The sequence below is a fragment of the Phalangium opilio genome, unplaced genomic scaffold, assembly GCF_054372755.1.
Source record: "Phalangium opilio isolate 3A_F unplaced genomic scaffold, DU_Popi_V2 ptg000042l_1, whole genome shotgun sequence".
Classification (NCBI taxonomy): Eukaryota; Metazoa; Arthropoda; class Arachnida; order Opiliones; family Phalangiidae; genus Phalangium; species Phalangium opilio.
This window is the reverse complement of record NW_028324166.1, coordinates 2,733,351-2,744,931: the sequence shown is the minus strand read 5'-3', so window position 1 is coordinate 2,744,931 and position 11,581 is coordinate 2,733,351. Positions and strand designations below refer to the sequence as shown.

General features: G+C 37.5%; 1 protein-coding gene across 2 annotated transcripts; it reads right to left on the bottom strand.

The window, feature by feature from the left end:
- Nucleotides 1-378: 378 nt before the first annotated feature.
- LOC149678315 (WD repeat-containing protein 26) lies at nucleotides 379-10,884 on the bottom strand. Of its 2 annotated transcripts, none has more exons than XM_089836306.1 (13): nucleotides 10,313-10,884; nucleotides 7,257-7,356; nucleotides 7,081-7,137; nucleotides 6,093-6,229; nucleotides 5,908-6,005; nucleotides 5,687-5,843; nucleotides 5,187-5,325; nucleotides 4,839-5,099; nucleotides 4,636-4,781; nucleotides 4,423-4,501; nucleotides 4,217-4,346; nucleotides 3,650-3,898; nucleotides 379-2,748 (listed from the first exon to the last, which is right to left on the bottom strand). In XM_089836306.1, exons 1-13 carry the CDS (start codon nucleotides 10,537-10,539, stop codon nucleotides 2,711-2,713), a joined length of 1,818 nt encoding a protein of 605 aa, XP_089692432.1. In that variant the 5' UTR covers nucleotides 10,540-10,884; the 3' UTR covers nucleotides 379-2,710. The 2 variants fall into 2 exon arrangements, with proteins under 2 accessions (XP_089692432.1, XP_089692431.1); XM_089836305.1 differs by having other exon boundaries at nucleotides 3,632-3,898; nucleotides 10,313-10,883.
- Between the last annotated feature and the right edge of the window lie 697 nt (nucleotides 10,885-11,581).

Genomic DNA, 11,581 nt, shown 5'->3' with positions numbered 1-11,581 from the left:
AACCCCCGTTACATAGAAAAGGTCTATTGACGCGGGAAAACGGATACACTATGCTTGAAAACGCGGTTATGTGTAGTAAGCCTTAGCCACCCCTAAAAAGCATACCTTGGACAAAAATTATTATTCTTAAAGCAATTAAGCCTCGGCTGTGGAGTTGACAGGCCCTATACACGAATTCCGATTGGTTCCTGTAATTCACTAGAGAAAACTGGTATTAGCCAACATGTTAAGTGCACCTTAGGAGGCGACATTTGCTTCAAGAGAAGGCAAACCCATGTTATATGCCTTTCATACCAGTTTTCCTCCGTTTGCTTTCCTACAAAAGTGTAGGACATAAATACTAATCCAATTAAATAAATAAAACAAATAATACGTATATATTGGATACTTAGGCTTTAATTACCTGTAAAAACAATCATACTCTTAAACAAAAAAAATTTGAAAAAAACAAATGTTCCTTTAAAATGATAATTTAAAAATTCTTACGGAGAAGATGCACCATTTGTATGTATTTGTTATGTTAGTTTCAATAACCAGCGGGTGAATAAAAATTCATCGTTTTCACCCGCGTTAAAGGGTTTTGGTGCACCGCCATTATATCCTACCAATATATTACACATGGTAGAAATAATTTATATATAGCAAATGTCAAAAGGTTTTGTTTTTCAAGCCCTTTCTTTATTAGTTGGCTATTTTTCGTTTGTTTCAATTATTATATAGTTTAAACTATTATTTTAAATCGTCGCACGAGACCATGGGGACCAAGGAGGTTTCGATAGTTAAAAGGGATAAATGAAAGGGAATTAAGGACAATTTTTTCGGAGTCAATATTAACAATGTAACTTAACCTCATAAGTCTTCCGTTAAACCAACGTCTCAAACCTTTAAGTTTAAGTTTAAAGCAAAGCGCGGGTCACGTGGATTCCCTAGGGAACAAGTTGACTTTCCTCACGAACGCCAAAGATGAACCCGGAGTTCAAGAGTCAAGTTACCTTGTAGGGGATCCATAGACCCGTGCTTTACCTTAAAGGTGCAAAAAGGAACGATTTTAAAATAGTATCATTGCAAAAACTATTCCAAGGACCTCTAACCAATCAGCAGGGCTGAAATAGTTTCATAATCAGAGTTTATGAAACACAAAGATGAAAAAAAAAAACCTCCGATTGGTTAAGGTGCAAAATTTATAAATTGTATCATTGCAAAAACTATTCTAAGGATCTCTAACCAATCAGCAGAGCTTAAATCGTTTCATAACCTGCGTTTATGAAACACAAAGATGAAAAAGAGCACGAAGGTAACTCTGATTGGTTAGGGTGCAAAATTTTTAAATTGTATCATTGCAAAAACTATTCTAAGGATCTCTAACCAATCAGCAGAGCTTAAATCGTTTCATAACCTGCGTTTATGAAACACAAAGATGAAAAAGAGCACGAAGGTAACTCTGATTGGTTAGGGTGCAAAATTTTTAAATTGTATCATTGCAAAAACTATTCCAAGGAGCTCTAACCAATCAGCAGAGCTTAAATCGTTTCGTAACCGGAGTTTATGAAACACAAAGATGAAAAAGAGCACTCAGGTAACTCTGGTTGGTTAGGGTGCAAAATTTTTACATTGTATCATTGCAAAAACTATTCCAAGGAGCTCTAAACAATCAGCAGAGCGTAAATCGTTTCATAAAGAGGGTTTATGAAAGACAACGATGAAAAAGAGCACTCAGGTAACTCTGATTGGTTAGGGTGCAAAATTTTTACATTGTATCATTGCAAAAACTATTCCAAGGACCTGTAACCAATCAGCGGAGCTTAAATCGTTTCATAACCCGCGTTTATGAAACACAAAGATGAAAAAGAGCACTCAGGTAACTCCGACTGGTTAGGGTGCAAAATTTTTACATTGTATCATTGCAAAAACTATTCCAAGGACCTCTAACCAATCAGCAGAGCTTAAACCCGAGTTTATGAAACACAACGATGAAAAAGAGCACTGATTGGTTAGAGGTGCTAAGAGCGCGTGTTATATAAACAGTTGTCATTTGCTAACAACAAAAATTTGCGTTTTGTCAATGATGTTTCAACTTACTTGACACTTGCCGATTTCTAGTCAACATTAAGTTGAAACTACAGAAATCGGTATAGAATTAACGGAGGACTTTTCGTGTTAGTTACATATTAATATTGGCGGCATTATTTCATTAACCTACGCCATTCCCTTCAACTTATTATTTTATAAATAACGATAGAGGAAAACGGCACCATGAAGAAGAAGAAGAAGAAACAAATTAAGGAGTGGGTTTAGAAAGGCACCAATGGACATTATTTGTTGTTTTTTCTTTTGTATACGATACGCAATATAAACAAACTATAAAAACAAGTTCGTGATTTTTTTTTTCCTTTTACGGTATTTTTTTTTCCATTTTCTTCTCCGTTTTATCATTTTTAGAATAAACTCTACATTATTGAATTGAACATTCACTTCAATTATGTTAAGAAATGTCAGGTTTTAAGGCTAAAAAATGTTAAAGACTTTTTCTAGGTTTAGCCCAGTTGTTTATATATTATAAAAACCAACGATGAATCGAGACATAATAATTAATCATACTCTTCTTTTTTTTTTTGTTTTAAAACCAACGGTGAAATTGGAAAGCGAGTCCCAAAAAACTTTTATATCTTCACAAATTTTTTTTTTATGTTGCTACAATTGGGCTTTATTTTCATACTGTGGCGCTTGCATCCGATTTTGTGAAAATACCTAGAAATACACAATCCACATTTCTCATTCAAGAGCAATTTGCAAAACGACTACTTTCGCTTCAGTTGCAAAACGCTCTTGAACGAGCAATTTGCAAATCAACTACTTTCGCTTCAGTTGCAAAACGCTCTTGAACGAGCAATTTGCGAATCAACTACTTTCGCTTCAGTTGCAAGATGCTCTTGAACGAGCAATTTGCAAATCAACTACTTTCGCTTCAGTTGCAAGATGCTCTTGAACGAGCAATTTGCAAATCAACTACTTTCGCTTCAGTTGCAAGATGCTCTTGAACGAGCAATTTGCAAATCAACTACTTTCGCTTCAGTTGCAAGATGCTCTTGAACGAGCAATTTGCAAATCAACTACTTTCGCTTCAGTTGCAAGATGCTCTTGAACGAGCAATTTGCAAATCAACTACTTTCGCTTCAGTTGCAAGATGCTCTTGAACGAGCAATTTGCAAATCAACTACTTTCGCTTCAGTTGCAAGATGCTCTTGAACGAGCAATTTGCAAATCAACTACTTTCGCTTCAATTGCAAAATGCTCTTGAACGAGCAATTTGCAAATCAACTACTTTCGCTTCAGTTGCAAAATGCTCTTGAACGAGCAATTTGCAAATCAACTACTTTCGCTTCAGTTGCAAAATGCTCTTGAACGAGCAATTTGCAAATCAACTACTTTCGCTTCAGTTGCAAAATGCTCTTGAACGAGCAATTTACAAATCAACTACTTTTGCTTCAGTTGCAAAATGCTCTTGAACGAGCAATTTGCAAATCAACTACTTTTGCTTCAGTTGCAAAATGCTCTTGAACGAGCAATTTGCAAATCAACTACTTTTGCTTCCTTATAACATTGACTAGTAGATATTAGCTATGGAAATTACCTCTAGAACATATACTACCATTGCTGGTATTTGATTTCTTTCCTCCGCTAATTCCACCACCGCTACTCGTTGCGCCATTACTACTACAAGTTCTGGAACGATACTTTCGGGATGGTCCCCATATCCGTACTGTTCCATCGTCCGAGGCGCTGGCTAAAATGCTTGGCACAGCTGGATTCCAACTAATGCAGTTTACCGTGCGCGTGTGCCCACTCAGAATCGAGATAGGAGCTTCTCGTTTGATGTGCCACACGTACACTTTGTTATCTAATACATACATCATTAAAGAATCGAGATAGTTTTGCCCATTAAGGTAAGTACTCTGAAACAAGTAGTCCACTTAGCCTTGCGAAACCGTATCGTTACCGTTTTGAGTTCGTAAATCATCGGAAAGAGGGCGCCCATTACCTAAGTCCGAAAGCATCGTTTAAGAAACGTTATCAGATGGCGTTCTGTTCGTACTTGGATATGTGAAGTTACGTTAACGATACGGTTTCACAAGGCTTAGTGGACTACTTGCTTAACTCGAGTAATCAAATTGAAACCCGACCCAACAACCTTTAGGAAATGAGCAGCCATAATTACCTTCACTGCCACTGGCTAAGAAGACTTGATTAACACCACCAAAACAGGAGTGAATTGTATAATATCCCTGAGTAACTCCTTGGAACTTTCTCACAAGAACTCTGTCTTCAAGGTCCCACAAATGAACTCCCTAATAAACAACAAATTTCCCCTCAAACTCAGTCAGTCAAATTTCACATTCAAACAAGGCCACACAATGTACATACCTGGGTAGCTACATTAATCAATGCAAGTCTTCCCGTATCGTCGCAAGTGAATGACATCACAGCATGGTCTTCTTGAATTCTGTATTCAAAACAGACACATTATCTAAGTCTAAGTCTAAGTCTTCTAAGTATTAACTAGTACACTTAATAGTTAAAACTAAGCCTTTGAAACATATCTTATAAAATTGTGGCTATATGTATCTCTGCACTTACATATTGTAATCTGTGAGATCATCGAAATTATAGCCTCTGATTCTGCGATGCGTATCGGCGGCTAAAACCGCTTTGCCGTCACGCCTACACCAAAGGCATTGCACTCTGACGCCTTCCCACGAATCGAGAACATTGCCGTCTAAATCCTAAAACGAAACAATAAATGATCTATGCCCCCCATTAGAGTCAATTTTAATACTTACACATTGATAAAATTGTCCCCGAGTACCGCCAGTAACGAATTTCTTTCCGTCCTTATGCCAAGCGCAAGACGTTAAGCTATCTTCGGGCGAATGGCTCATTTTCACTCTAAGTTCCCCAGTTTGAACATTCCATACCCACAAGTCTGAGCAATCATCAGGCCCGCATGCTATTAAATACGTATCGTCGGGACTCCAACTTAGATAGGAGACGCCGTACGAATGACCCTCAAATGTTTTGTTATGAGTCAGTTCTAGGGTTTCCTACATTACCAATAAATATACGGAAAAAGGTTCACGTTGTTGTTGGGACATAATTGATTTATTCTTAAACCAAGATTAAAATCTGACCAAGTCCACATCCCAAATGATAACTGTACTATCTTTGGAGCCCGTCGCTAATTTCATTCCTGAATTTGAGAATTTGCAAAACCACACTTCATCGCAGTGGTCGTTTAGAATTTGGATGGACTCGCAAGGAAATTCTTCGCTGGAAATAATATTCAGCAGAAAAATGCTATTAGATACTGACAGAAACAAATTAAGCCGAGTAAATATAAAACTGCTTTTTCTTCGAACAACAGAATGATAGTTAAGCCTATTATTCGCGAATAGATAACCGCACGCCTCTAGCATAAACGAATTAGCTGGAACCGAGGAATTGCAAAACAGGACCTAACAGAAACAAATTACTCTACGCACGTATAAAAGACATTGTTTCTTCGAACTACAGAATGATAGTTAAGCCTAGTATTCGCGAATAAATAACCGCACGCCTCTAGCACAAACGAATTAGATGAAACCAAGGAATTGCGAAACAGGACTCGAGTCATGTCAGAGTTGAAGCTTACTTAGAACAAATGTGATCTATAAGAAGGGATGCGTTTTCTAGGCTGCTATCAGTCTGAGAGTTGTGATAAGGGCAGCGGTCTTTCTGGAGCTCCACCGCTTGCGTTAACAGTGTTTGAAGGCGACGTGGGGGAAGCATGACACTTGGAGGGAGAAAAACTGCAAAACCGTTGACGAAAGTTATCAATATTCTCACTGATATTTGACGATATCAATATGTCACCTTGCAGCTTTTCCATGAGCTTTTGTCGGGAGAGAAATCCTTTGCCTTCCCACTGGGACATAAGACGTAACTCATCTCCCGTATTGCACATCATATAGCTGATTAGAAAACACGGGTTCGTTGTGTTAATTTCAAATTCGGGTTTTTTTTTTGGCAAAATGCTACGGCTATATATATATATATACCTGCTGAGCATATGTACATGAGCCGTTTTGTGCTTGAGAGGAGTTAGTTCGTGTCGCAAACACTGAAGGGCATCTAATATTCTGCCATCTTCCAAATGCTCTAAGTACTTTTGCTCTAGCAATAGAAACTTCATTTCCTAAAGAACGGTAATTCAATCATCTGTAGAGCCTTAATTGGAGATACTTAATAGTTTTTAATTAAAAGCACTTATAAGTTCAGGAAGAAATTTATAGGGATAGCAGCGTTTAATGGCACACAGCCCTTTGCAGTTGATGACGACATAACAGTGTCATCTTCTGGTGTAAAATATCTGTAACTCGCGATTGGTGTTTGCTTCATAGAGTGTAACTGCAACAGGGTGATGTCATAACCGTCGAGTTTTCTTGAAGAATGAACATGTCGCTAAATATTTGGTAAACTACAAAAGAGTGGTACTGAGTGGGAGGAGCTACAGGGACGTGACGTCAATACTGGTAGTCTCAATAGTATGTATGGACTGAGCTGACGACTTATGACAATATGGTCGCCAAAACCGAGGTAAAAGATTGGAGCCTGTGTCGTCACGAGAAAGTTCGTAGTAGCAGACTATAGAGGCCCAAGGGGCGTGCCTTAAGATAGCTCCTCCCTTTACACCAAAATGGTAAAGATCTTTACTGATTGGCGGGGGAATGCGCCTGATTGGCTAGACGGGGTCCGTCATTTAAAGGGATGTACAATATGTTATGTAGGGGCAGACACGTGACACTGCCCAAAGCCCAATTACTACTCCAGTAAACATTAACACTACTACTTCGAAGTATAGTTCTTAAAACATACAACCATTATACATCAAAGGCTATTGTTTATATTAAATTTGAAAATGAAGTATTGATTCAAAACTTAATGAGAGATTTAAACGCTACTATCCCTTCAATATTTTAGAGCATTCTTATATCACAAAAACTGCAAAGACTAGCAAGAAGACTACTTTAACTCAAAATTACTTACCACAATTGATTGTGGTGTTTCTAGCAAAAGTTTTAAGTCATTTAAGTCTGATTCTGCCTGTAAAGTTAAATTAAATTAAAAATAAATAAATCTGAAAATACATTATATTATTAAATATATAAAATGATCCTTAAGTTCTTTTATAAATGTTACGTTAATATATAAGGATTCTTAACCTTTGTCCAGTCTCCATTCATTATATTTGACTGAAACTTTGCAGCTGCAGGATGATCCAATCGACATCCTGATTCCTGAATCAATTGTTCCACAGTTCGACTACACCAAGATAATAAAATGAAACAAACACACCGTTCATTTACATTCAATTCTAAATAAATCGAAATGGTAACACATTAATTCAAAGAAATGTTCAATCGTGATCACGAACAGGGTCGTTATTGCTACATATTTTTCATTTCAAAATTTAAAAAATGGACTTCTCCAGGGTAAGGGTTTTACTGACCAATTGGAGTAAGAACAAAGTCAGAATGTAGTTTATAAAAATAATCAGTAGCAAACAATGTATAATTTAATTGCGTTATGCTAATACTATAGTGTCGTTCTTGCATTACAGGGTTCATATAACTTTTGGAACACCGATTTCCCTGACATTTCCAGGTTTTTTCCCATATATTTCTAGGTGTAAGGCCGCCTAGTAACTGCTGGTGTGGTTTTACTTTTTATGTCTGTAACTACGGAATTGGTTATTTTTAGTCACAGCAACCATTTCAGGGCACAGTTACTCGAGCGCCTCACAAATTACCTTGATTTACCTGAATTTTATGAAAAATTATATATACATTTTCCCTTAACTATTAGTCAACATTTTATTTCCAGGTTTGCATGAACTCTGAATCAGCTGTCTCAGTAAGGTAGTAGCATTATACAGTAAAATGAATGTCACACTTATGGAATGCATCTTATGAAATCATAGTACAGGGTTGCTACGGAATTTTCAGAACCAAATTCCCTGACTTTTCCAGGTTTTCCCAATGACCTTTTAGGCCGAAAGCGTAAATGTTTACAGCACGTTTTAAGTGCTTATAATTAAATAAACTCGATCTACATTAAGTTTTCCAATGTATTTGTTGCTCCGAAATGAATAAGAAACATTTTAACTATAAATAACAGTCAAAAGATTTTTTTAGAGAGCAAACATTTCTAGACAGCATTTTTAAGGATTGCTCTAGAGTTATCCCGTGTTAAGAGAGGATGAGGAGAAACTTTCATTACTCTTTCAATAGGTGAATATATAAAGTATTTGGTCTTGCTCAACTTGTCAAAAAATAAGAAAACGTCATCACAGTTGCGCGCGATTTTGCACGAGACACAAGTCTAGATGTAGAATGCTCGTGAGGATTTTATTTTTTTCAAACTAAAACAAATTTCCTCACGTGCATTCTTTCCATGATCTTACGAATTTGAGCGCGAGCGTCATTTTTCCACACTAGAAACGTCACTCGTGACGATTTGTTATATTTTTCAATTAGCTCCTCCTACTTTATATATTTACCTATAAAGACTTATCCCCTGAAATTTTACCACTAAAATCAAATTCCCTGACTTTGCTTAAAATTTTAATATTCCCTGACTTTTCCCTGACCTTTTCAGCCCATTTTTAAATTCCTTGACTTTTCCAGGTTTTCCCTGACCCGTGGCAACCCTGAATTAACATAACCACTATAGAGTAATTTCGGTTGAGAGGGGGAGTGAACTGTGTATCCCCTACGTTAGGGGCAACTTTGTACTAGAGAATACTATTTGCCCCCGGAAGGGAAGGGGAGGGGGGATATCACTAAGGTAAGAGATAGAGGGTTATGACGTTGCCGTATATGGGAAAGAAATTACTCTATAGAGCTATTTCAGTGGGGGAAAAATTTCGTCTGCTACGAAAATTGGGCCTGCCTTTGAGTGTAGGGCGGCCATTTTATGAGGGTTTTCTCTATGGGCAAATAGCATTGGTGACGTAGCCATTACCCCCTCTGAAATAGCTCTATAAACCAACTTTGTAGTAAACATAGCAACTACAGACCAACTTTGCTAGGTTATAACCGAAAACATTTTCAATAATCCAACATTTTGGAAATACTGGAAAACGAACAAATTGGACTATCAAACCATGATGACGTTAATTAGTAGGTCTAAGAAGTCCATATTAACAAATTTCATATTAAATCCAATTTTTCCTACCCACATACACATAATGTATTAATATTGTAGCACTACTTGGACTATCACACAGTGATACAAAGGATTTGAAACTTTAACACTTTACCCAACCTCTTAAGCTAAATGATAGAGTTGTTCAATGATAAAGCAAAACTCTGGTAATCTGATATTGTAGCATGTCTTTCTAAGGTGCATTCCCTAACTTTTAACATTAAGTTGCAAAAAAATCTAGATCGCGTCTTATTTCCAAATGAAACCTTGTGAATGTTACTCTAAAAACATAATCCTTACAAGAACCTCCTCCACCTTCTTCTACCCATCATTAAATATGCCTATGATGCAGTTCAAACATTATCAGAAAAATAGGCTTAGCTCTTAAACACTTAATAAACATATTTCGTATTTAATTAATTTTAAGCGTATTGGTCCGGAATCTAATTTAAATTTGATAATTTACGAGGTTGGTGAACTCCGTCAAAAGATCATATTAGGCCTAATCTATGAAAAAAAGGGCAATTTACTCGGATTCCTGAAGTTCAAGTTCAATGTTATGAACAAGGCTTAACTTCAAGTGATAATCTTGTTTCAAATATGATGAATTTTGGCTTAAAATTTATATTTTAGATTTAATTTAGGCCTGGAAGTTCATTTTAAACATGTATTTAAAAGGATAAACATTAAAGCGCAACTTTTAACAACACCTGTGTTCTGTGTTTTGATACTACTGATAACTCCTCCCCTATTACTTGAACCCTTGTAAATATTGGTTTTACTTTAATTTTAATTAATTTGTGTGTAATTAAAACTTACTAGATCGTTGTAATTAAGGTTTTCACGCGGGATACACGCAGCTAGGTTTAATAGATTCCTAGTTAGTAGGGGTTTATCGGGAAGTATTAAGTAACGCTGGTTTTCCTAACCCTTTGTACTAAATGTTGCAAAACATTAGGGCAAGTAGTATTTACAGAAATGACTATTTTAAAGGGTTTGTTTTGGTTTTTAAATGGTTTTTGTAATAGTAAATGGGTGTAATGGTAAGTAATCTGTATGGTAATGAACGTACTTTAAGCCTAGACATCGTAGATGTTGGCCAATCAATCTAACAATGTCTTGATCAGTCCCAGATTTGATTTTAGCGGATGCGTTCAATTTACTGGTTTCACCATTGAGTTCACCATTCTCAGTTAGGGCGCAGCTTCCCCCGTTGCGATACTGTAAAGCGTTGCCAGTACAAGCCGCGGACGCGCCTGATTCCCCATTGTGTTGCGGACAGCCATTGGTAGCTTGCATGGTAACTGTATTGGGAGAAAGGCGCTGCTTTTTCCGCGGTGGGGGAGATTCTCCACCGTCGTCGGATTCCGCGCTCGAGGCCAGGCTTGCTTTAAATTCGGCGTTTTTAAAGTTTTAGTGGACCCGTAGACGAAGAAATTTTAATTCCAATTATTCATTAATCCGTATAACTGCGTAGTACTAAACGAACTTAAACACCAGTCAGGCCTAGGCCTATTGCGGGCTAAAAGTTTGAAGCCCCGAAACGAGAGATCGCGACATCACAAAACAGCGTTCAGCACGGTACGAAAACCTCTCAACTTCTCAAGGTGGCATAACAACAAATACGACAGCCACTCGCGCATCTCGGTCAGCTGTATCTCCGTGACGTCACCTCGACTCCCTTTAAAAATGGACTTCACGGCAGTCCGCCAGTCCATATGGTGGTGGGACTGCCCAATAAAGAGTCAAACACTGGCAGTTTCCTTCTCAGGGCCGGAAATAAGCACACTGTACATTGTCCAATAAAATTTTAAAATGTCCCATAATTTTTTTAAAAACTAAGGGTGACACTGGACATTTTGGCCAATAAATTTTCCGAAGTTTTGAAAGATTGACTATGAAGATGCGGCACACGCCAGTGGACAATGTCCAATAAATGTTCCAGTCCTATAAGAGATGTTTCTTATTTCCGGCCCTGCTCGTTCTCCACCTTATTCTTGGCTAAGTTGGATTTTGAATTGATTGGGCTTGGGCCAAGCAGACTTAGAAATAAGGATAATTTTTAAACTAGTCCTTGGGACCAGTGACCCCCCTAGTGTTCTAAATAATAAACTGTCATGGTCTCCGTAGTGGTCCCGGCCTTTGTTCTCCTATAGATTTGCAATTAATAAACTGGTCCCGAGGTCCAGTAACCCCCACTTTTTGAATTAAAAAACTAGTCCAAGCAATTAATAAACTGGTTTTGGACCAGTGGACGTGTGCTATTTCTAAGTCTGGGGCCAAGGTGTGTATAGGCCGGGTCCATTCGCTATATGGGCAATGGGCACTAGACGTTTATCGT